The sequence below is a fragment of the Podarcis liolepis genome (assembly GCF_965112155.1).
Source record: "Podarcis liolepis genome assembly, chromosome: 16".
NCBI classification, from domain to species: Eukaryota; Metazoa; Chordata; class Lepidosauria; order Squamata; family Lacertidae; genus Podarcis; species Podarcis liolepis.
In genome coordinates, this window is record NC_139567.1 from 3,347,769 (window position 1) to 3,374,133 (window position 26,365).

Genomic DNA, 26,365 nt, shown 5'->3' on the forward strand with positions numbered 1-26,365 from the left:
TGCTTCTCTGTCTCTCCATACAGGACCACTGCTATTATGAAGGTTACATCCAAAATGATACTGGCTCTACAGCAAGCATCAGTGCATGTCGTGGGTTGAGGTAAGATGGGTCATTGCCATTTCTTGACATTGTTTTTGTTTATACTCTGATAACTCTTTGGAGCTATATCTGATGGGGGCGGGATCAGAGGGTGTGTGTGATTTCTTCAGGAATGCCTTGTTGGGTGGAACATGGTATCTACTTTCTACCAGGTCAGATGATTTGTCCATCTAGTCCAATATTGTCTGCTCCAACTGGCAGAAGCAGTTGCAGAGGTTTTCCCCAATTCTTTCAAAACTGGAAATGCAAAGGATCGAACCCAAGACCTTCTGCTTGCTATGGTCCTTCCCAGCCACACTGACAATTAAATGTAGATATAGAAGAGCATAAGAATCTGCCTTCTTCCAGGTTGGTAGAAGCCCAATATTCTCTATGCTGACCAGCAACAGCAGAATTATTCCCTCTCACCTGTTACCTGATCTTTCCTTAACTGGACAAGCCAGTGATTGAACCTGGGGCCTTCTCTGTGCCCTGCCACTGAGCTATGGTCACTCTTAGATGAGTCTGTGTGTATTTTCCAGATCTTCTATCTCTGAGTTGTGATATTATCCATGGCTTGAACCAGAAACCTCATGCTCTCAGGCGGGGATTTAGCCCAATGAGCTACCCAGGACTGCTGTTTGTTCTTGGTTCCCAGGTCCATTTTTATGCAAGGGAAGGTTGCACAACATCCACTTCTCAAAGCTGTGGACTGGTATGATATAAATATTAGGAATCTGGCCACCTTAAGAACGTAAGAGGAGCCCTGTTGGATCAGACTGAAGGTTTATCTAGTCCAGCATTCTGTCCATGCAACAGTGGTCAACAGTTGCCTCTTGGGAAGCCCCCAAATAGGATTTGAACACAATAGGACTCTTCCTGTAGCATGGCTATCAAAGGAATATTCGTAACTTGCAGGGATGCTAGGTTGGTTAGGAGAGGCATGTACTTCAACTCTGAATTGTGACCTCGCCCCCTTAAGGCCTGATGCGACAGCAGCCTGACTTGGATGTTGCAGGAGAAACAGGCTGCATGCACACCATACATTTAAAGCTTAATCAGGCAATCTGAGTGAAGGAATTGTGATCCTTATTTCAATTCTGGTCTTGGAAATAAGTAACAGTTTATGCATTCCTACATAAAACAGTTGATTTGGTAGGTATAACATTGGGTGCAGGAAGCTAGAGCAGGAGAGATGTGAGGAAATACAGGAAAATAAGATCTAATGTGGTTTCAAGGGGAATTTAGAGTAGAGGAAACGGCTTAGTAGTTGATCTTCATCAACTTATCTTGAAGCGGTCTTCTCATGTTTTCCAGAGGGTATTTCAAGAGTGGTGGTGAGAGGTATCTTATTGAGCCTCTGAAGCTCTCAGACAGTGAAGCACATGCAGTCTTCAAGTATGAAAGCCTAGAAAAGGATGAGACCCCCAAGATCTGTGGGGTAACCAACACTACTTGGCAATCAGAAAACCCCACCAGAAAGACCTCCAGGATGAGCACAAGCGCAGAAGTAAGTGGGGCATAGTGGATGGACAGTGGGTTGCATTCATTCCCAACATTTTAAATTGCACTGTTTGTTTTCAAATGAGTGAATAACTGCAAATGTATTTAAATTTAGTAAATTAATAATTGATTCATGTTAAAAAACAGATTACTATCCCATCCGCTCTTACAAAATCTTAAATCAGCTGCTAGGCTTAGAAATAGTAGTCAGGTGTTTTTGCCCAAGAGAGGAGTGTGGGAGAAAAGCTTGGTTAAGAATAAATAATGCAATAAATAAATAAATAAATAAATTCTCTCTTGAGTTATTTCTGGAAGTCTGGCTCGGTGATGGCAATTAAATTCCATTGGCGTTTGAAAGAAAATAAACCTAGTTTTTATCTGAAAGTTTGTCACATGCGAACCAGACGACAGTTTTGCAGAGCTGGCAGAAAAAGTGTCATTGACATATGATGGCAAACACTGACATGTTCAGTGCTGTTGAGGCTGGAAATTGGGAGAAAGGGCTAAGAGACAGTTAATACTTGCATAGTGACTTGTGCAAATTAAATTCATAGTTCTGCTTCTACAAATATTAGCCTGACCACAAATGCAAGATAATGTGCAATGTAGAGCTCAGACCAAAATTGAGCTAAGCCATACTACTTGGATGTGGATTAATATTGAGATGTAAGTTTTATTTGTATAGTTGTGCATATTTTCTGCTACTGTATAGAGATGGGTATGTCCTCCTCAGATCACCTTACATTATTTCAGAAATTATCTTAGCTTTTATAAAAACAATATATATATATATATAGAGAGAGAGAGAGAGAGAGAGAATTGAATTTATTAATACGGTCACAGACCAGCGTCAACACACACAATATCACAGATCATAAAAATATCAGAAATACAAAAGACAATATGAGTATAACAAGGATTTAAATATAAAAATTAAAATTGATTATTAGCGTGCTCCCTGTAGTTAGCATTTGGGGGTTTGGTCATTATGGGATACCACTTGCTTCCTGCGATTGATTGCAGACACACAGAATTTGGCTACATTTAATGTAGTCTTGGGATTCTTATCCTCTAGCAGTAGTTTTAAACTATGGAGTTCTGATTCTTTCCTGGACTTTTGCAAAACAGGTGTAATAAAAGTCAAACGTATATCCTCATAAAGAGGACAACGTAATAGTACATGTAGAGCAGTTTCAACTTCCAACGAGCCACAAGGGCAGACCCGTGCTGTATATGGTTTACCCTCAAATCTGCCCTGAAGTAAGGCAGAAGGGAGAACGTTGAATCTGGTGAGAGTAAAAGACCGTCTGTATTTGGGTACCTGAAGACCTGACAGATAGTTAGCTGGAGAGAAACCTCTCCCATGGTCCCTTATTGCTGGGTGTTTGATCATTTCGCTCATGTGGCATTGTAATTCTACATCCCAGATACGCTAATGATACTTAGGAGGCTGATTGGCCTGTAATTAGCCGGATCTGATTGGCTCCCTTTCTTGAATAAAGGGATGATGATTGCTAATCCCCAGTCCTCAGGGATAGTGGCCGATTGATCTATGATGGTAAATAGGGCAGCTAACACAGGGGCCCACCATTCAACATTAGCCTTGAGGAGTTCCGGTGTAATGTTGTCTACGCCGGGTGCTTTTCCAGGTTTAAGGGATTGAATGAGCCTATAGATCTCTTCAGTTGCTACTGGGGGCCATTCAGCGCCAATATCACTCGGAGCTGGGGGCAGGGCCTGCAGATGTTGATGTGATGTATATAAAGATAGAAAGTAAGCCTCCCAAATCCCAACTGGTATAGTATAATAAATTTCAATCGGGGAGTCTTGCCAAATTTTCGCGACTATTTTCCAAAAAGTGGCCGAGTCTTTCCTTCGAGAGGCCTCTAATAAACGTTGCCACTCCCCCCTTTGGGCCTGAAGCTTTTTCTTTTTAATCAGATCTTTATATTTACGTTTGGCTTCGAACCATTCCGCAGGGAGCAAGGGTAAGTTCGCTGATTTGTAATCCCTGTACTTATTCAACAAAGAACGCTTCATAGCAATACATTCCTGATCAAACCAGGGTTTGGATTTGTTGAAGAATAAAGGTTGGCGCGATGTCTTTTTTTGGGTCAGGTGGGGTTGCAATAGTAAGATCAGATCCTGGAACAAGATTATTCTAGATTCAAAACATGGTGAGTTTAAGAGATTATCTCTTCTCATGAGGAATGTGTCTGAATATAGCCTTTCAGATGTTTCGACATTCATATATATATATGGGTAGCCACTGTTTCAGTCCAGTAATTCATTTCATAATGCAAGTCCTGAAAAATGGAATCTTTACATTCTGTACATTCAAAGATTTTAACAAGCTCTCTAACCTTATAAATGTCTTATCACACACAGCCAGCATTACCCAAGGTTTATGTGCTTTAACCAGACTATAAAACAGCAATCCTTAGTTTATCAGACGATCCAATGTTCCTGTGACCCAGGGCTTCATAATGGGCTGCCAGACCCAAAACAGGCAGCTGCAGGGAGATCAGAAATAACATTTAGGCAGTGAAAAAATCCAAGTCATGCAAAAGTTAAATTATGTTAGGTGATCTAAAAAGTGAGTGATGGCCATGTAAAAGAGTAAATTAAATGGTCCAGGCTCCCCTACAATCCCAGACCTTGATCAATCATACACGTTTTTCTTCCTCCCAAATACACTTCCCATAAACACGATTGCTACTCTTTACTAAGTAGTCACCAATGTTTCTAAGATGACGCAAAAACGATTTTAGAACTTGGAGACCCCTTTCCCAACAAGGCATGCGAAGTTGTGGTGGTGATTCCAGCCAATATGAGATTCTTCTTCACAGGGACTTTATAAGTGAAATATTTAAAAAGAGAGAACTCTACCATTTAGATTTATGTAGAACTGTAATGGGAATCAGCCACATATTGACCTCAAAGTGGTACTTCGGAAGTTAGTATTCACAACTCTCCCAAGACTCTCTTCACTCTTGGTGTCAAATTCTCAGTTCTGAGGATTTTCTGAGCAAGAAGCCATGTATGCACACACACACACAAAAACAAGCAGGTGTGTTGTAGTGATGCATGCACTGAGAGTGAATTATAATCACATTCCACTGGGCACTTCAACATTTTCCTTTTATAATAATAATAATTTATTATTTATACCCTGCCCATCTGTCTGGGTTTCCCCAGCCACTCTGGGGAAAACCCTTTTAAACAACCCTGCTGTGAACTTTGTGTGGAAACTCCGGCCAATCTCCACTTTCTTGTTCCCTTTAGAAGCAGGCATACCTGAAGGCCAGGAAATATGTTGAACTTTACATAGCTGTAGACTACACAGTGGTAAGTATCCCAAGGAATGCTTTTCTTCTTAGTTCTTTTGAAGCATTCGCTTTACAATAAGGTTACCAGATTTTTTTCAATGAATCCGGGGACACATTTCAATTTCCTACTAAATAGATGGATTTTGTCAGGGGAGTGATTTGTAAATCTGGGGACTGTTCCTGGGAAACGGGGACATCTGGTAACCTTACTTTACAGGGGGAGCACTGCAGTATGTGAACTGCCCTGTTAGACCAGAGCAAAGCGCAAGCTTCCCTCTAGTCTTGCATTTGCTGTTTCTAGTCGAATATCTCTGAGAAGCTCACAAGGAGGGCATGAAGGTGATGGCCTTATATTGTTATTTGCCCGCAGCTTCTTATATTCAGATGTATATTTCTTCTCAACATGGAGAATGCATTTAGCTATAATGCATAATAGTCAATGACTGAACCAGTTTTCCATCTTTTCCTCAGTGGTAACAAACTCCATAAGATAAACCCTATTTCAAATTCTTTGCTCCTGTGCCCATACTTGAGGTTGTGCTCAAACAGTGTACACTCAGGTGTACACAAACAGTGTTAACTTCTGGAATAATAATAATATCAAAGGAGGTGGTGGAAGGTCTCTCCAATTACAGATTTGATGTTCTGCTAACCCTTTTACAAAAGGGAACAGCTGGTCTTGTGAAAAATTAGAGGAAATTGATATTGTGCTGATGTCATTTAATGATGCCATTTGTTGTTACTTCCTTCTAACCACGGTGACACCATTTCACTACCATATATAGCTACAGCCTTGGAGGTGATGCTTCTTGCAAGAATGGAAAAAAGGCATTTGAATGAACAAAGTTTACTGTGTTTCCAGTCTACTGTAAAGTCCCTGCACAATTTCCCATATTTAATGAGAAGCAGCTAACCGCAATTACTGAGAAGCAGCTAACCTCATCAGTTTCATTATCATTCAATGAGTTTTCAGTGAAATCCAGAACTTAATAAGGAAGATGCAAACCTAATCTTTGTCCTGCAAATATTTATCTGCATGTTACTGGGGACAGTAGGCACAGCCACACTATGCATTCAGTTTAATTTAAACCAGTTTCCAATATCTTTAATTTCCCTGAGTTGGAGACCATTAGTAGTTGGGAAGAAGGGTGAGATATTAGATAGATGATAGGCAGACAGATAGATAGATAGAGAGATAGATAGATAGATAGAGAGATAGATAGATAGATGATAGATAGATAGATAGATGATAGATAGATAGATAGATAGATAGATAGATAGATAGATAGATAGATGATAGGCAATATGGATAATTTTTATTTTTTTAACCCAAGGGGATTTTTTAATTTACATAATTTGGGGAACTTTACAGTTTAAAGTAACACCTTGCATTTCATGTTTTTGTTCAACAAATTCTTGAAATGTGTTGGGCTTTGTTGGTTTTTTAATGTGCACGTAAGTGACATTGCAATGGTCATTAGCTATTACACAATAAAAACCTGACCTACAGACTGACAGATAAAGGAATTTTTGTCCTTTGTATAAGGTACCACAGGATGCCACTTTCACAGAAAAACAACAGTGAGCTCCCACCCCAAATTACATAGAATCATAGAACTGTAGTGTTGGAAGGGACCCCGTGGGCAAATCTAGTCCAGCCCCTTCAATGCAGGAATCTTTTGCCTGACATGGGGCTTGAACCCACGACATTGGAATCACATAAGTTAAGAATCCTAATACATAGACACCAACAAAAGGTAACCAGTGCTTTTCTTCTGGGGGATACAGGAGCTCGCATACCCCTAAACATTTTGTGAATCTAAGTTTCGCCTCATTGAGGGGCAGTATTTGAATACGAGTAGGAAAATGAGAGCACCCCTAAACATTTTTTCACAAAAAAGGGACTGAAGGTAACTAACACCTCCCCAAAAGAGGCATCCCCAAGGAACTAAAAAAATTGGGAGGGGCCCTGATGGGCTTCAAGGGGGGTGCCTGAGAGTGCTCTTGTCCCCACAGGGGCCATGTTGGGGACCCAGGTTTAGGAGGTGAGCTTGTAAGAATCCACTATGAAGAACTTGTCATAGGTTGTAAGTTGTCAAAAAAAGCATTTTCTTCCTATATGTAGGTTCACAGATTCTTTTGCTGCAGCAAGGATGAGTTAAATGCCTTCCTCTTTCCCTGTAACCCAGGCATCCCCAACCTGCGGCCCTCCAGATGTTTTGGCCTATGATCCCTAGCTAACAGGACCAGTGGTCAGGGATGATGGGAATTGTAGTCCGAAACTTCTGGAGGTTGGAGGTGCCTGCAGTGTAACCTGTACCCCACTCTGCTCAATCTGTTATTGATACTTTCATCTTTTTCTTTTTGCAGTTCAGGAAGTACAGCCGCAATATGACTGGCATTAGGACAAGAGTATTTGAAATAGTCAATTACATAAACATGGTAAGATATAATGGCAGTGACCCTGAGTGAACAATAGCGAGGTGTAGATATGTTTTTTTAATGTTTTAAAACATATGTTTTTAACCATATGTTTTAATATGGTTAGATTGGTCTCGATTAGGGCCAGAGCCTTTTCAGTACTGGCCCCAACTTGGTGGAATGCTCTGTCACAAGAGACTAGGGCCCTGTGGGCCTGCAAGACAAAGCTGTTCCACCTGGCCTTTGGTTTGGACTCAGTCTGACCCTTATGTCTTCCCTCCCCTTATGGTTTTGATTTATGGGCGACTTTTAAAATGAGGCTGCTTTTTAAATTGCATATTAACCTGTATTTTATGTTGTTTTTTTCCCCTCCCCCTATTATGTTTTTATTGTGATTTTATTGGTGTTAGCCGCCCTGAGCCTGGCTCTGGCCGGGGAAAGCGGGGTATAAATAAATTTTTTTATTATTATTATTATTATTATTATTATTATTATTATTATTATTATTAAAGTCTGCATTAAATTAGCAATGGTCAGAATCCTCTTAGCTTGTTTCTCTCTGATTTTTGCAATTAGTGTTCAAAATCTGGGCATTTAAAATTAGAAGAACATTTCAAATTTCTATACAAGTCACTCAGTTATTCAATGGAAGTTTCTCTCTTATTCAACAGACTTTTTCATTGCATGTACCTCAAAACTTCTTTAGGTCCATGTGAAGAAATCTTGTTTTACACTCTGAGCTGACAAAATGATGTTTGATGTGAACGCATCTCAGCATTACTAGATGAACAATTTTTGTATTCCTGACCAGGTAGTTTTAGAGCACAGCAACATCACTTATCACAGAGATGGCCACCTTTTGTATTCTTAGGAAAGAAGTGCAGGGCCTAGAAGTATATTTAGGAATGGGGAGAAATTAAATTCAGTTCGCATTTAAAGTGAAACCTTCCTAGCAATTACAATATGTGTAGCAAAATGTAGCCACCTTTCAAAATTCATACTTCAGGTTTTGCCGTGCTGTTCTCCAGCCAAGGAATGTGTATAGAAATGCATATGTACATTAAAGCAGTGTTTCCCAACCTTTTTTGGGCAAAGGCACACTTGTTTGATGAAAAAAATCTCGAGGCACACCACCATTACAGCCCCGTGACGTCAGCGCGCAGCGTCACGCCGGGAGGGACGCACGAAAGTCTAAGTTTCAATTTTTTTCCCTCCCCCTTGCCGGGGAACCTCCAAGCTTTGGGGGTGGGAGGAGGCAGCAAAGCGAGGCAGGAAGGAGAGCGCAGCTTGGCTGGGTGAGCTTTGGCAGGGGCAGGGAATGAGAGCCGCGAGGCGGGCGCTGCCCGCCGAGCTCGCAGGCAGCCAGGCAGGCAGACGGCGAGAGCCCCGCGCTGGGCGGCCTCTCCTCGCCGCCGCCGCCCCGCCTCTCGCCGCCCAACTCGCCCGCCTCCCTCCAGGCAACATCTCGCGGCACACCAGGCAACATCTCGTGGCACACTAGTGTGCCGCGGAACAGTGGTTGAAAAACACTGCATTAAAGTGTACATTCAAATGCAAAGAGCAGTGAACACAACAGACAAAAATGCATTATATTAGGGAAAATTGCATTGGAAAAATGAGTGTATTAGGCAAAATTGCAGACAAACTTTGTGTATATTTGAAAGAATTTGCAGTAAAATGCTGATGAATTCAGAAACTGATATGGAAATGCAGTTAAATGAATTTAAGATTGGATAATGAGAAACTGAGAGAAGCTGAAATTGACAGATTGGCAGATCCCTAATTTTAATGCCCTCACAAGTGCATAAAACATTTGGGAGTAAGGGTTGCCCACATGTGTTCTTCACTGTAACATTATTTAGAAATATGCATGTTTATATTTTGAAAACAATGTTTATATTTCACATGCATGTTACAATATCTGAAAATGTCATTCAACATGAAGTGTGAATTATCTTTGTTGCCTACAAACTATAATAATTCTTTGCATTTGTTAAAAAACCCACAACTTGATTGAAATTTGATTGTGATACCTACATCTTTGCATACTGTTGTTCCGTGCTGCTTGTTTGTGATTTTGTTGTTGTTGTTTTGTGCTTTTGTTTGGGGCTTTCAATGGAAATTTTACTTGGTTTCAGGAGTCTGTGGAAGCATTTGTGGATTAACCCTTTCTCTCCCCTTCTCAGCCCAGCCCTATCCCCGCCCCCCACAAAAGCACCCCATGGCTGCTTTTAAAGAAAAAAAGACACCAAGAGATAAGAACCTTGGGCTTGCCTCCAACTAAATCCTACAATGAGTAGACACATTTGAATGAATGACCACAACTTAAGCAATTTTCATCAACTTAATTGGGTCTACTCTAAGTAGGACTAGTATTGGATACAATTCTGGAACGTTCGTATTTCTTTTAATGTTGTCCTAACACCCTGGTTGGGACGCGGGTGGCGCTGTGGGCAAAACCACAGAGCCTAGGACTTGCCGATCAGAAGGTTGGCAGTTCAAATCCCCGTGACGGGGTGAGCTCCCATTGCTTGGTCCCTGCTCCTGCCGACCTAGCAGTTCGAAAGCACGTCAAAGTGCAAGTGGATAAATAGGTACCACTCTGGTGGGAAGGTAAACGGCCTTTACGTGCGCTGCTCTGGTTCGCTAGAACCGGCTTAGTCATGCTGGCCACATGACCCGGTAGTTGTACGCCAGCTCCCTCGGCCAATAAAGCGAGATGAGTGCCGCAACCCCAGAGTCGGCTACGACTGGACCTCATGGTCAGGGGTCCCTTTACCTTACAAACACCCTGGTTTCAAAGTATATATACAATTTAATCTGCTCCAAGTTGGGGTGAGGAGTATAAAATCTATTATCAACTTTTCCCTAAGGTATTTCTTAAGGTATTTTGTGTGTTCCCTGATTACAGTTTGTTCTCCTCATAGGTTTACAAAGCCATAAACGTTCATGTAGCATTGATCGGCCTAGAAGTTTGGTCTGATGGGGATAAGATTGATGTGAACGAATCTGCGGGCAGCACTTTAGACCGGTTCTCAGCGTGGAGGCAGGCAGTTCTGTTGAAGCGGAAAAGGAACGATAATGCTCAGCTTCTCACGTATGTGTCCCTGTGGCAGAAGGTTGTGGGCGGAGGTGGAGTGCCTTTAGTGAGCCAAACACTTCCCCCAAATGCTGTCAAGAGTGGGGGGGTACCATTGCCCCCAAATGGCCTCCTCAGTTTTTCACCAGCCCGTTTTTTCTGGGTGTCATTGACATGGTACTGGAGTGGGGGGGGGTGAGGGGGGATGGTACACCATATTTTCTGCAACATTTGAACTTTTGGCTAAATTTGTGGAAGGGTTCAAATAACCTCTACCATTTTCAGGGTGCAGGATGAAAAACGGGGGTTCTGGCAAAACTCATTGATTCCTACTCTTCTTGCATGTGCCTTAGTTCTGAGACTGAAATATTAATAGTCTGCAACTCCATTGGGAAGAATTGCCAAAGGCTTCTTTGCCAAATGCAGCAATAGATTCTATGAATGATAGAACAATGGAGTCTTTCTGAATGAGATCTCACAGTCTGTTCTCTATCCCTCCTTTCTTTCAGAGGAATTGACTTCAGTGGACCAACAGTAGGACTGGCCTATGTCGGAACCATGTGCAACCCTGCTCATTCCTTGGGAGTCGTTCAGGTTTGTGAAATTAGATAGGAGGAGGAGGGAAGAACATTGGGTTGCAGGCAAGGAAGGCTTATAAAATGGCATTTCCTTACTACAAACATAAACCAACTTATCGGCGGTGGCTTCCTCATCCTGGGAACTGGCTTTTGCATGTGGCTGAGTCTTAGGAATTTGTTGTTGTGCACGGCTGAGTTGGCTTAGAGTGAGAGCAGACTTTGCTCATTCTGTTCCGGGATGCTTGAGGAACTCAATTCCTGTGAATTCCAAAGTGAAGAGACCGAATCCACACACCCCGTGTTAACTGTAATGTAATTATTCTTCTGTTTTCACATTTCACTGATTTTTGAAACACACATCTCCGCTCAAAAATATGCCCAAATGCTTTAAAATGTGTATTTAGGATAAACTACACATAGGCCAGGGACGCAGGTGGTGCTGTGGTCTAAATCACAGAGCCTAGGGCTTGCTGATTGGAAGGTCAGCGGTTCGAATCCCCGTGACGGGGTGAACTCCCGTTGCTCGGTCCCTGCTCCTGCCAACCTAGCAGTTTGAAAGCGTGTCAAAAGTGCCTGTAGATGAATAGGTACCGCTCCAGCGGGAAGGTAGACTGTGTTTCCGTGCACTGCTCTGGTTCACCAGAAGCGGCTTAGTCATGCTGGCCACATGACCTGGAAGCAGTTCTGCAGAGTCATTCGCGACTGGACTTAACGGTCAGGGGTCCCTTTACCTTTACACATATACATGTGTAAATTTACATTTACTGTTGCTCCAGAGCAGGGTTAGCCCATGTGGCCATTCTGGCTAGGATGGATGGGAGATGGAGCCTAACCGCATAGGGAAGTTACCACATTGACTCCCCCTACTCCAGGAAAAAACCAGAACTAGATCTAATGTGTGGAAGTTGCAAGGGAGCAGATTTTGGATAAGTGTTAGTAGAAGGAATGGCACTGTTATTTGATAGTGGAACAGGCTTTCCAGAGAACTGGTGAGTTCAATTTTGCTGAAGGTAATTACACAGAAGCTGGAAAAGGGGTTGGACTGGATGACCTCAGGGATCATTTCTACCTCTAAAACTGAACGATGTAGGCTGCCTCTGTGGAAGGAATGACCAATGACAGCAGCTGAATGGCTGTGAATTGTGGCCTGTGGGGTGCTTGGAAACTTGTTCCACTTTGCAATCTGAGGCAGGGAGCAACAAAGAGGTTTTCCCTCGAGCCTTTGGTGAGTCACCACATGTAGCTGTTAGGCTGTGTCAGCCTTGGAAGAAGCTCACTAATTCTGGAGGCCTAGATCTTGCTGAAATATCCTGGGAAGGAAACAGAAACACCACCAGCCTCCACACATGCTGTTGGAGCATGCCATGCATGCTGTTAGATTATTAATTTCATTTACTTTTCCCCTTTGCCTAAACGCTTTGGCCTGCCTGAAAGCAATGCAAATTGGAAACAGAACATATGAATAAAAGAAGCTACTCAGAAGCAGCTCGCCTGGCAGGGCAGAACCACAACCCCAGCTTCTTGGTGACACCATTCCTGCTGCTTCCCTAGAGGGAGGGGGAACCCTGGTGAAGCTGATCTGGGACACCAGATAATTTGGGCAGCCTCCTTGGGGATGGGGAGGGATTGCAATAGTGGGTGGATAGTGGGCTAGTTTCCACATATACTCACTTCTGCACATATCTATACATTAAGTAGCCCTCTCCACCCACTATCTAGACAAGCAAGAGACATTAACAAAGATCAAGGACAGGTTGTAGCCAAGCAAAAGCACTCGGCTTTTTTTCAGCTGGAGCTCACCGGAACTCAGTTCCGGCACCTCTCAGGTGGGCACCACTGCCTTTCTAAAAGAACAAAGATGGTGTTCATGGTCAGTTCTGGCACCTCTTTTTCTTGAGAAATAGCACTGCAACGAGGGTGCAAAGTAGGGCCAGTCAGGGGCATGGCTGGGGGGGGCATGTGGCCTGAGAAGATAGAGAGGTCTGGGAGGCTGCGTTTGAACCCTGGGCCTGATGTTCCCCATCCCCTATCCATTGAGGAGCCGTAGGTCTGTCTAGTTCAGTATTGTCTACGTTGACTGGCAGCAGAGTTTCAGAAAGGGGACTTATCTCTAGCCCTGTCTGGAGATGCCAGAGATGGAACATGGAACTTTGCCCCTGCAGAGCATCTGCCCTCCAAGCAAGTTGCAGCCCTTTCAAAAAATGCTCTCTTGCATGTGATGCATAAATAGAGAATAGAGCTGAGCAGAAATGTTTTCCCCCAAATTTGCTTTTCCATTCAGAAGTGGCCATTTTTTTGGGGGGGGGTTCCAGAAACTGTTTTTCTGAAATATTTTACTGGACTGGTGGCAGCTGCTACCTCCCCTCTGTGCTCCTAGAAGGAGTATACATCACAATATAGTTTTATTCCAAGGGCAGAGGTGTGGAGGGGAATTGGCAGCCAATGGATCATCAACAGAACCACCATGGCCACTTGCAGCAGTGATAAAACTATGGGTTTTATCCAGTGCTTCTCCTACACAGAAAAGATCCATTGAAGTTAATGGGCATGGCTAACTTAGGCCCAGCGGGACGCGGGTGGCGCTGTGGTCGAAACCACTGAGCCTAGGGCTTGCCAATTTAGAATGTTGTATTATTTTATTGTTGTTAATAAAACCCTGAGTCCGGCTTCGGCTGGGGAGGGCGGGATATAAATAAAAATTTATTATTATTTATTAAGGTCAGCGTTCGAATTAAGGTTTGAATCCCCGTGACAGGGTGAGCTCCCATTGTTCAGTCCCAGCTCCTGCCAACCTAGCAGTTCAAAAGCACGTCAAAAGTGCAAGTAGATAAATAGGTACCACTCTGGTGGGAAGGTAAACGTTGTTTCCGTGTGCTGCTCTGGTTCGCCAGAAGCGGCTTAGTCATGCTGGCCACATGACCCGGAAGCTGTCTGCGGACAAACACCAGCTCCCTCACCCTGTAAAGCGAGATGAGCACCTCAACCCAAGAGTCGTCCGCAACTGGACCTTCGGGTCAGGGGTACCTTTACCTTTACCTTTGTTGTTGTTGTTTAGTTGTGTCTGATTCTTCGCGACCCCATGGACCAGAGCACGCCAGGCACTCCTGTCTTCCACTGCCTCCCGCAGTTTGGTCAAACACCTTTAACTTAGGCCCCTTAATTTTTTGGCAACTATTCCATATTTTTTTTTAAGAAGTGAAAAAATAGCTGCTATTAAGAAACAACAGACCCTTGAAAATGACTAGATTTTCCTCCCCTCCCTCCACCCACCTCCAGAGCCTAATATTCACTCAAAATTTCACTGAGCTTTTCCACGCAATGCTAATAACCACCATCATCTTCTGTTTCCTGGAAGACTAACAATAGGTTAACTGTTCTCCGTTCTGCAGGATCACAACCCAAACCCAATTGCTATTGGTGCAACCATGGCCCATGAAATGGGGCATAACTTTGGCATGAATCACGATGCAAGTTTCTGTAAGTGCAGTTCTGGATCATGCATCATGGCGGCGCAACTCAGGTGAGTCCCCTGTACCTGCCAGAGGAGTCTGGCAAAACCTGTGGTTGCTTTTGAATGCAATTGCTGCTAAACAGTTTTGAATTAATAATTCAACTATGTTGCATGGGACTGTTGCCAGGATGGTGCAGAAAACTCTGCTGGAGAGCAAAAGTGCTTAACCCATCGTCTGCTGAAACTAGCACCTGCTTCTTTGTTATCAGAGGAGAGATTTAGTTAAACTGGGCATAAAAACTGGGTTTTCTTACAGCCAAGTGGTATATAAATTTTGTTAAATAAATATAATTAGAGAGAGCAATCTTGAACTGATAAATGGTGGGAGTAGAAAGGGTTAAGCAGCCCTCTCCACCGTTTCTTCCATTTAAAGTGGCAGCACTTTGCAGCTGCTTTTCATTTTTTAAGAAAGTTGAGAGACTGTTAATGCATTCCTGACTAGTTCCTCTCTCAGTGAAATCAGTAGATCACAGAATTTTGTTTGCTGGCTGATTGATGTTGTTGCTTTGCTTAGGCTCAGAAATAGGTCTTGCTAGACATGGCTCTATTGCAGACTTCTATTGCTGTCTTTTGTGTAAGCCTCTTGCAGCCTTGATAGAGCATGCAGTTGTTTGGGAAGTTTCTGTACTTGCTGCAAAAAGCCCAGGGTGCTCATTCCCTCATGTTCAGGGAGTTATTTGATGGAATTTGTGCATCATATGCAGTTTTAATATGTGAAAGGATTTCTTTGGTGTTTCACACAGAAGCACTTGCTTCAAGAATGTCTGCTTTCCCCCAACAAGCAAGTGCTGAGGTTTCTGGTGCAACTTTGTTATGACCTTAACAGAAAACCGCGTCTGGTTGTGAGTGGTTTTCAGTAGATCCCCTTTTGCTTTCATGATGTGACTTGGTGACCATTGCTCACCCACATGCCTCTCCCCCTCCCTCCCTTAATATGTGCTTTCCGAAACAATAGAAACATCCTTTGATATTTTCCCTCCTCTGAATTCAGCCACGCAATTCTCAAGCCAAGCAATGTGTATAAAAATGTGTATGCTAGTGTAAAATCTGCACAAAAATGCTTATATTGGCAAAAGTAACATACAAAAATGTAAATAAACCTGAGAAATTCACACTAAAATGCTGATGAGTTTCCATGAGGACTTTTAACATTTAAAAAATGACAAAATGATGGTGAAATGTGGAAAACTGAACTTAAGATGGGAGGAAAATGAGAAACTGAAAGAAACAAAAAGTGACAGATTGGTCCATCCCTAATCTCTATTTAAGTGTTCCTTTAACCCTAAGCAAATTGTTTCACAGTAGGGCCAAATGAGACCTTACACTGGAGCTGTGTGGGTGATTTTTTTTATTTCTGCAAATGCAGCCATGAGGTACAATTTGGATCGAGGCCATGCATGGGAGGTTTATCATGGACCCAAATCAATTCCTTGGAGCTTTTCTTAGCCATGGAGGGGGAAAGCAGAAAACTTATATTTCAAAGCCAACACATCTTCCCCTTCAAAGCTAATAACAGGTCTGGAGGAGCAATCTGCATTGGGGCCATGATATTTCAAAGAAGAGTTAGATCATTCTTCCTCTAGCCATGGCCCTGATAAAAAACAACAGCTGCTTTAAAAAAAAAGAAAATTACATATGGAATTCCAAACACAGAGCTTTAATGTAACACATAGCTTGGCTGCTAGTTTGAACAGGAATAGAATCATAGAATCATAATAAAGCTTTTTCAGATGAAGTGACTGAATAATAATAATAATAATTTATTTATTTATACCCCACCCATCTGGCTGGGTTTCCCCAGCCACTCTGGGCAGCTTCCAGAAAAATATTAAAATACAATAAGGACTGAATATTGACATTACATATAAACCCCTTAGCAGTTTGGGACCAGTTTACTTTTCGGATCACCTTACCTCATATATGCCCAGTTGACTGCTTAGATCTGCTGAACTGGCACTGTTGCAAGTAATCAAGACCTTTTTTCAGCCGAAACTCACCAGAACTGAGTTCCTGCTCCTCTTAGGTGGGCACCATTGCCATTCTAAGAGAATAAGGGAGGTGTTCATGGTTTCTTTTTCTAGAAAAATAGTACTGCAGATAACACTCATTCTATACTTGAAAGAAATCAGCCTTTTAATGTGGCAGGACCTACACGTTGGAACTCCTTGCCTGTTGTCATCAGGAACCTGCTGATGTTTTTTATCCAGACATACAGATGTTGGCATGTTTTGATCTTTTACAGTTAATTTTAATTATATTTCACGTGTTTTAATTACTTGCCTTTTGTACTGTTCTATTGATGAATGTAATATGTCTTGTAAACTGCTTAGAGACTTTATTTTTTAAAAAATGGATGTGCATTGAGCAAATCAGTTGCAGTCTTCCCTGGTTTGGCCTCTTGATGGAATGCACGTCTCTCACGGGCATGAACATTGGTCACCAAGTCACGCTGTGCAAAAAGGGATCTTGCATAATACTAGTGGCAAGGAGAAATAGGTTTCTTAGAAGTCTATACAAAATTCTGCAAGAAAACTGCACCACAGAGTGAGAATTCTTGTCCTGACTGTGGTCTTAGGTTTTGGTTCTCATCCAAACTACAACTTTCATTGTATTTTTCTTTTCTTTTTTAAAATGACTATAAAACCTGGTCTTTAGACTTGTGCAGAATCTGTGAGAACTGGTTGTGACATATTGAGGGGAAAGGTGTGTTTGCATCTTATAAAGACTCGGGGTAGATGTGGCCAAAATTGACACAATGGGAAAACAAAATTTGCACCACTCTAGTCCATCCATGCATCTGCTGTGTTTCCTAAAGAATTTGAGTGAGTTAGTGATGATGAATCTTTGCTTATTTAGGACTATACTAAGCCACACTATTTAAATATCTGTGCAGCTGGTTCTTATATTTTAGAAGCCTGTTGTGGCATTAAGCAATTCATTGATTCCTGCATTGCAGAGAGTTGGGCTAGATGACTCTACAACTCTATGATTCCAATAGATATAGTCCATCCATACCAGTATTCTCTGGCGGACTGAGAATGTAGATCCCTTTGGTTCTTTGCTAAAGGCTTTCAGCTTGAGGTGGTGGCTGTGATCTGATGCAGAGGCCTTTCTCCTCACCTGTTTGCTGCTGCCAGACCTGTGTTGATTGGAGGTGCCCTTCTGCCTGCAAAGCATGCATTCTACCACTGCACTATATCATCCCTCCCAATTATTGGCTAGAATAATTTCCCACATATCTTTTCATCTTTACAGCTACAAAACTCCCCGGGACTTCAGCTCCTGCAGTTTGCAGGATTTTCAGAAATACATCATGGACCGGACCCCATCCTGTATAACTAACATTCCATCTCCAAAAGATATCATTGCAACCCCCGTCTGCGGGAATGACTTTGTTGAAGAGGGAGAAGAATGTGACTGCGGCTCTCCAGAGGTATCTGTTAATGAACTGCTGGGAAAATGAACTTGTCAATGGGTGAAATTCTTAACAGAATCTTATGGCTGTTTCATGGCGTAACTGGGTGCACTTTCACATTAAAGAACACATGGATTGGCAATGCAAGATATCAATGTACCAATGTCCCAATTTCAAATTTGGAAATTTTAATTTTGAAGTGAAGGTTGCAAAAGTTCCTTTAAAAAAATATTATTAATGCAGATAGAAGTGGTGTATCCTCTGTTTGAAGGAGCAGGGAAATGCAAGATGATACCAAATTGGAAAAAGAAAATGATGTGTGAAGGGAAATAACTGCAATTTGGGGGGTTGGGCAGGGGGGTAATTACTCAACCTGGGCAGCTGCCCTCTCCCTGGCTCTGAGACAGGGTCCACAGCTATTGACTTCTGTCCTGGGGCCTGTGAGTTACCATTTAAATTTTCCACAGTGCTCCTGCCATCGTGTCACTTGGGCATTGTGGGAAAGTTAAATAGCCACCCGCTGCTCCCACCACTTCTGTAAGACAAATCCACTGATGTAGGAAAGAGTCCATCCGAGGATATGTTGCTGAGGACCCCATCAAACCTGGATCTTGTCCTGGGATAACTACGTAGCAGCAGCAGCAGTGCCTTTCCTTTTCCTTTTTCCTTTTGCCAGCACGAGCCCAAACAATGCACCTGGAATGATACAATGCCATGATGTAGTATCTTTCCAATAGGGCCTTACTTAAAGTAACAATGTGGTAACTACTCATTAACTCTTCTGTGGGAACATAGAAGAAGCACTGACTATGGCACTGGGTGCTGAACATTGAACATTTCAGATTGTTTTCAAATGAGAAGCCAGAGACCTGCTCTGAGCGTGATTTGCAATTGGCAGGGAGAGGGTGACAGTCTCTTGCATAAACCCATGAGGAGCTAGACAGAATAAATTATACAAAAGAAAAGGGGGGAATATTATGCAAATATACTTGGTTTGCACAATTTATGCAGATTGCAAAATTAAACTTTTCTTGACACCTCATTTAAATTAGCTTAGTGCAGAATTTTCATTTTTCATTTTGACTTTTTTTAACACCAAGTTCACACAGCTCTGATTAAATAAGCACCCGCCTTTCAGTTTACAATCATTAGTATTTTAGATGAAGTGTGCTGAAGAAATACTTCCCTCCTTTATTAGTTACCCATCTGAAAAGATACTAATTGGAAGAGATCAGGCAAAATTAAGTTGATAATACAGGACTGTTCTTGGTTTTAAGGAATGCAAAAATGACTGCTGCGAGGCTGCAACTTGTAAACTGAAGCCAGGTGCTAAATGTGGATATGGGGACTGTTGTGAAAATTGCCAGGTAAGGCTTTGTTTCCTACACTGAAAATAATACCTCTCAATCCTGTTGCACATTGGTCAAATGGGGATGTAATCTCTGTTTCTCTCTATTGCCCATATTGATAGCAAGCATATTTATATTCTTTCTGGGTTGCTTTCTAAAGCTCAGTTGAAACTTATTAACATGTCTGCATAGGAATTTGTGGGGAGGCTGAGTAGTTCTGTTGCCACGAGAGGAATGGACCTCTTATGGCAACCTCTTAGCTCTGGTAAGTAACACAAGTTGAATATGATGGTCTCCACTTATGACATGAATGCCATTGTGCCTTTCAGGCAATGTAACACCATAAGTTGTAGCCAATTAACTTTACTCAGACTAGATCCACTGAAATTAATGGACCTAGGTTAGCCATGTACATTAATTTCAATGGGTCTGACTTAATGTTGGGTACAACCCTATGGGCTCAGCCGGGAATCCATGCTATTTCTGGACTTCTCCAGATGACCTGTTTATTGAGCATTCATTCTGATTTGTTTGTGGAGAGCTTATAGAACAATGAGCATTCATACTTCTTGATGCATTTCCCTGCCTCTTTCCTAATTGAAAAAATAGTTCTTTTCGTGTTTAACAGTGGATTTATTGCAGTAGAGCACTTTAATCCACATTGACTTTGCGAAACTACATTTTCCAGTATGTGCTTGAATCCCCTCCCACAAACACTGAGAGTCTTGTGGAAACCCCTGGAGCTGTTTGGGCTGGGATGCCCATCCTTCCCTAGTTGGTAGCCAGCATGGCAGAGAAGAGAAGGCTTCACTGTAGACTGGACGAACCATGATCATTTATATTTGATCTCCACTGCTAAATATGATAAATAATGAGGGATTGGATGACCTTTCCCTTTCCCCTACAGATTAGAAGAGCAGGCGCTGTATGCCGGCCAGTGAAGCATGACTGCGACCTACCAGAACTGTGCACAGGGACCTCTCAGCAATGTCCCATGGATCGCTTCCGAGTGAATGGATTCCCTTGCAAAAATAATGAGGGTTACTGCTACATGGGGAAGTGTCCCACTTTGCAGAACCAATGCCTTGCACTTTGGGGGCCAGGTGAGTGAACCCTGGAGTTACTGAACATCTAACTTGAAAGAGGCTTACAGATTTGTATTCAGTTTAACTTGATCTTTCCTGCTGAGCCGGAGCTCAGCTGAGGATACATGGGTGTAATTCCTGCACTGTAGCGCAATCAGGGCTCAGCTGCCTCTGCTGGGACTCATCCAGGAGAACCGAAGCTGATGTGACTCCCTGAAAAGGGGTGGGATGGGGGAAGGAGAGACTTACGCCTATTCCAAACCTCTTTCAGCTCAGCCACATCACCTAGCAACACAGCAGAAAAAGGACTGGTCAAAAGTTGTGACTTATGATGTGCCTTTGGCTTGATCCGGCACTGTGTTGTGCTCACGTTCTGCTTTTGCGATTCATACCATTATACTGCTACATGCTGAAGATTTTATTTTATTTCTTTTGCCTTTTCAGGTGCCACAGTGGGTGTGGATTCTTGTTATGCTATAAACCAGAACGGGGTTTATTATGGCCATTGCAAGAAGGCTAATGGCACATACATACCATGTGGAAAAAAGTAAGCGCCACAAACACAAATCAGTCCCAGGGCATAGTTGTCTGAGAGCACATCACCTTGGGTCTGGTCTGACCAATTCCTGGGGACCCTATGCATACCACCTTGGCCTCCGGAATGAGAGAAAGGTGGGGTATAAAAATATCCAATAGGAGGCATCATGAAAAATTAAGCAAGGGCTCTCTAAAGGTCAGCCGTCTCTGCTTGATTTCTACAAGGAGGTTCAGGTCAGGAAGCGCAACCTGCTGCAAATGGTCCTCCAGTTCTGCTCGCAGACACCATGGCTCTGCTCTCCCCTTTAAAGACAGGCAGATTATGTCAGCTGCGGGTGGTGGGAATTGGGTTCTTTGAGTATTCTTTCGTACCGTGAACCGTCTCCTAAATGAGCTTCAGAGTTCCGCTGGGCTACTGCAAACAACCCAGTTAACTTGGGGGTGGGGTGAGCATAAGGATGAGGGAGAAACTAGATTCAGTTCACATTTAATTAGCACATTCGGAGACAATATGTGAAAAATCCTTCAAATTTTGCACCTCTCTGGATTTTGCAATGCAGTTCCCAGATAAGTAACGTGTTCAAAAATGCATATTAGGGTTAAATGCGCTTATAAATGCATATATTAGTGAAGATAGCATACAAAAAAAGCATTAAATTAGGGGAAACTGCATGCAAAAATGTGTATATTAGTCAAAAGATCATACAAATAGGTGTATATTAAATTTGCTCTGAAATGCTGACAAATTTTCATGAGGTTTTCGTATAAAACCTTTTTTGGGGAAACTTCTTATGGAAGTGCAAAAAACTGTATTTAAGACTGGAGGGGGGGATGAGAAGCTGAGAGAACCGAAATTGATAGGTTTATCCATCCTTAGATGAGCAGTCTTCTGTTTATCCTATCTCTAGTAATGAAATAATAATAATAGAATCATAAAATTGTAGACTTGGAAAGGTCCCTGAGGGTCATCTAGTCCACCCCTGCAATGCAGGAATCCTTTGCCCAAGGTGGGGCTTGAAACCACAACCCTGAGATGAAGAATCTCATGCTCCACCAACTGAGCTATTCCAGAAGGGCAAACGAACATCAGTTAATCTGGTGATGCATGAGGATTCCAAATGAGAAAAAAAATATGACTTTCCCAATTAGTCTGTTCTTGTTTAAAAGAAAAACTCAAGGTAACCGTCTGCTTCCTTTTCAGAGATATAAAGTGTGGCAAGTTATATTGTACAGGAGGCTCTCGAATGCCTTCAACTGGAAGTCTAGTGTCGTTTGATACATGCAAAGGCAGTTTCCCAGGCAAGGACCAAGAAGATGGTGGAATGGTTGCCACTGGAACAAAATGCGGAGAAGGCATGGTTAGTGACTCACATCCTCTTCCTTTGATCCACAGGTGTGGTCGGGGGGGGGGGGAGGTTTCTCAAGCACAATTTCTGTAATGCGGTTGTTGGAATTGCTGCAAGAACAGAGTGAGCCGTTTCACACCGGTAGCTTGCCAAGCAGGGCTGCACCTTTGGGGTTCATTTGTCAGCCATGCTTCTGATCCTGCCTGTGAACTGAGCCTGTCCAAGTTATGTTCACATACTTCAAATGCCGGCACAATAATATCCTGAATGCTACAGCTTTAAGATTTAATTCCATTACAATTTTTCTGAGCCTTTTTAAGGAGTGAAATTGGCATGCCCTTATTCTCTGAAAGCAGAAGTCACCTACCTGGCTCCCACTGGGGCTCTGGGGCCCTTGAATTCCTCTTGTGGTGCCTAGGAAGCCCTCTGACCCCACACTCTCTGCTTCCATGAGGTGATGAGGGTGGTTACCTTCTTCGTCCCTTGAAAAATGCCTAGAGCTGAAGGAGGAAGCTGGAAGAGTGATGTTCTTTTCCTCTCCCTTTACAAGGTTCAGATTAGTTCTACTGGATCTTTTCCCAGATGCCTTGGGAAAAGGAAGTGTGTGTGTGCTTCTGTCTCATGTGGGGTGCTCAGTGCTTTTTTAAAAAGGGGTACTGAAGGGTATGCAGTACCAGCACCTCCTTTTGTTGTTGTTAAAAAGTGTGGCACTTACTGGAACATCTTCATGGTGAGTACCAGCACCTCTTTTTGTAGAAAAGAAGCACTGGGCTTAGAAGAAGCACATCTGGCCTAGAAGGGAGAGAAGTGACCAGAGGAGGTGTCACTCACAGCATCCACTCAAAAATTCAAATGTGCCCATGAGCCTAAAAAACGTTGATGATCCCTCTTCTAAAGTGACATGGATCTTAAGATGGAGGTCAGAAATTAGTATAGCTCAGTCATGACTGGCCATCTCCTCCCCAGCCAAGCAGGTCTCTAGACTCACAGGCTCAAGAAACTGACAAGTACCCCTTCTTTGAGGACACAACAAAGCTAGAAAGCTGCCATATCAGACTGTGATCTGAGCTGCCTACCAACATGGCGGGTGGGAGCACAGGGTCAGAAAGTTATATCCAGTCACACTATTTGTACCGTAAGCCAGATATTATCTATACTACCTGGCTGAGGCTATCCGTGTTCCCACACAGAAAAGGCTCTTTCTCTTTACTCACTACTTGAACCTTTTAACTGAAGCTTCAGTGGTGTTCGGTTTTGCAGAAAAGAAAAGAACCGCCCCACCCTGTTGATCATCTTTGGCATTTTGCTTTCAGGTCTGCAGCAATGGGCAATGTGTCGAGATTGAGAGAGCCTACAGGTCTACCAACTGTTCTTCCAAGTGCCAAGGACATGCTGTAAGAGTTACATCACGGTTAAGGGAAGAATAATGGTGGCTGCTCTTTAGTGGCCTTTGTAAACGTTCTGCTTAGAGACACAAACCTTTCCTTCCTCTGTTGAGCACGTATGCCTGTATTCTTCACCCTTCCTCTCACAGTATTCTCCCAGGACCATGTTCCTCAATGAGTCACTGAATTTCTGCATTGGAGACTTTGGTTCTTTTGCTTTCCCCCACCTCTGCCCATGCCCAGTATTTCTTCTGTAGCTTCCAGTGCCCCAGTCCTGGTTGTCAGTTACAAGATACTGTGTATGCTGCTCTCTGATCTGTCTCTACCAGGGATGGGGAAGAGAAATGTGTTCAGTTGCATTTTAATGAGAATTGGAATGCAGCTATCCTTCAAAATTTTAACTTATCCTAATTTTTGCAATGCAGCTCTCTAACCCAGATGTGTATATTGGGGGAAAGTGTGCACAAAATAGACATATTACTGTGCAAAACTGCATTGTATTCGGGGAAATTTCCTTCAAAACTGTATACATTAGGCAAAAATGCACACAACAAAGTTTATACTAGGAGAAGGAAACAAAAATGGATAGATTCACCCGTCCCTACTTTATACTGGAGCCAATGAAGATGTATCTGGACATGTACTTGGGCTCACTGGTTGCGGTTAACCCTTGAGTCCCATGGCATGAAGAGCCCAGAGTTTGTTGCACTAGCCAAAATGTGTGGAACTGGATGCAAAGTCCTCTCTTGCTGGCAAAACCTGATGGTGAAAGCAAGCCCTGAACCCGATGGCATTTCAACAGTGACCGTTAAATGTCACCATTATTATTATTATTATTATTATTATTATTATTATTATTATTATTATTTTATTTATTTCATAAAATTTATTTACCACTTTATTGTAAAAACCCTCAAAGTGGTTTACAAAAAAGAAATTATTAATTGCATATTATTACTATATTGTTGTTAAATGTGTTATTCTGTTTTTTAAAATATTATTTAATATTTATATCTTTCTACCAATAAGTAAAAGGGACGCGGGTGGCGCTGTGGGTAAAACCTCAGCGCCTAGGACTTGCCGATCGCATGGTCGGCGGTTCGAATCCCTGCGGCGGGGTGAGCTCCCGTCGTTCGGTCCCAGCTCCTGCCCACCTAGCAGTTCGAAAGCACCCTTAAGTGCAAGTAGATAAATAGGTACCGCTTTATAAGAGGAAGGTAAATGGCGTTTCCGTGTGCTGCGCTAGTGCCGGCTTGCCAGAGCAGCTTCGTCACGCTGGCCACGTGACCCGGAAGTGTCTCTGGACAGCGCTGGCCCCCGGCCTCTTAAGTGAGATGGGCGCACAACCCTAGAGTCGGATACGACTGGCCCGTACGGGCAGGGGTACCTTTACCTTTACTTTTACCAATAAGTACCCAGAGAAACTTACAAAAGAAGGAAAAAAGGAAACCCTAATAATACATTGAAGAATAAGCATGTATTACTAAAAAACTTACAGCCATGAAAAGCAGCAATTAAATTAACAGTCTGAAGACAACAGGAAGGGAGCCAGGTGATGTAGGCCCAGTGTAGGCCATCCACTGTCCTGAGCAAGACAGTTTTGGTCCTAAAACCAGGACAGGAGCAAAATTGGTTTCATCCTTAAAATCCTGGTGCTGAGAAGTGACCACACACTCAGGCACCTTGCCCAAATCAGGAAGATTGGAGACAGGATCATAGTTTCTAAGGTTAGCCAGGTCATCATAGCAGGAACATAAGATCATGAGAAAAGCCCTGTGGAGTCTGGACAAAGGCCCATCTTCTCCAGCATCTTGTTCTCACAGCAGTCAAGCAGATGCCCATGGGAAGCTCACAAGAAGGACAGCAGCAGTCTCTCCACTGCTGGAGTCCTGGCAATGGGTGGCCAGAGGTCTTCTTCTGTAAATTGTGAGGGCCATTCCTTTCCACAAGGAGGCCTTGACCACCTTTGACTCTCAGGTAGACAAGACAGTTTTGAAAGTTTCCCCCTTCTCAAAGAAGTCCGCGTGTGTGTGTATGTGTGTTCAGTATTTTGGCTAACAGCTGATGACTTACACCAATTTTGGGATTGACTGCAGTTTTGATAATTTGTTGGAGCTGTGCCTTTGTTATCTATATAATTTTGTATTTATTTTAAAATGTTTGTTTTATGACTTGCACTGCATTGAATAACAGACCTGATCAAAAGGCAGGATAGACATCTTTCCAATAAATAAATAAATGAATGAATAAAGCAAGCATGGTCTGCTTCTTTTCCATGTGCCCATTTTAGAGACTAATGCTAGGTCTGTGCTATCACAGGTATGTGACCATGAGCTGCTATGCCAGTGTGAAGAAGGATGGGCGCCACCAAATTGCGATGACCCCACAGCAAATAGATGTGAGTTAAAGCAAGAGCCCCTGCCACACTCCCCCTTTCTCTTCACCTAACATAACCGTGGACTCTTTTGTCATATGGCTAACAAAATGGCCTCTTCCCCAAATTTGCCACCCAGTTCACAGATGATTAATTTTTTGGGGAGGGGGATTTGGGTCATTGGGTGAGGACTTTTGAATGGATTTGGAGGCAGGCTTACTATTTGCAATGGGGGCGGCCATGAGTGTCTACCCCTTTTAAAGCTCTAAACGGTAAAATGAAGGCAATGATGGAGCTCTTCTCAGAAGCTACTAGTTTGCAGCTGACATGTTTTCCTCAGAATGCCCCAGATCCAGCATCGTTCTGGAGTATTC

General features: G+C 42.8%; 1 protein-coding gene across 1 annotated transcript in view; it reads left to right on the forward strand.

Annotated features, from left to right (window-relative positions):
- ADAM28 (ADAM metallopeptidase domain 28) overlaps positions 1 to 26,365 on the forward strand; it is a 73,012-nt gene that overhangs the window by 32,897 nt on the left and 13,750 nt on the right. The window contains exons 5-18 of the mRNA XM_083480430.1: positions 24 to 100; positions 1,397 to 1,589; positions 4,868 to 4,930; positions 7,282 to 7,353; positions 10,260 to 10,429; positions 10,921 to 11,005; positions 14,379 to 14,509; positions 17,756 to 17,933; positions 19,193 to 19,282; positions 20,172 to 20,367; positions 20,794 to 20,896; positions 22,088 to 22,244; positions 23,546 to 23,626; positions 25,937 to 26,015. Coding sequence (XP_083336556.1) covers positions 24 to 100; positions 1,397 to 1,589; positions 4,868 to 4,930; positions 7,282 to 7,353; positions 10,260 to 10,429; positions 10,921 to 11,005; positions 14,379 to 14,509; positions 17,756 to 17,933; positions 19,193 to 19,282; positions 20,172 to 20,367; positions 20,794 to 20,896; positions 22,088 to 22,244; positions 23,546 to 23,626; positions 25,937 to 26,015 — 1,675 coding nt within the window. The remainder of the gene's footprint in view (positions 1 to 23; positions 101 to 1,396; positions 1,590 to 4,867; positions 4,931 to 7,281; positions 7,354 to 10,259; positions 10,430 to 10,920; positions 11,006 to 14,378; positions 14,510 to 17,755; positions 17,934 to 19,192; positions 19,283 to 20,171; positions 20,368 to 20,793; positions 20,897 to 22,087; positions 22,245 to 23,545; positions 23,627 to 25,936; positions 26,016 to 26,365) is intronic.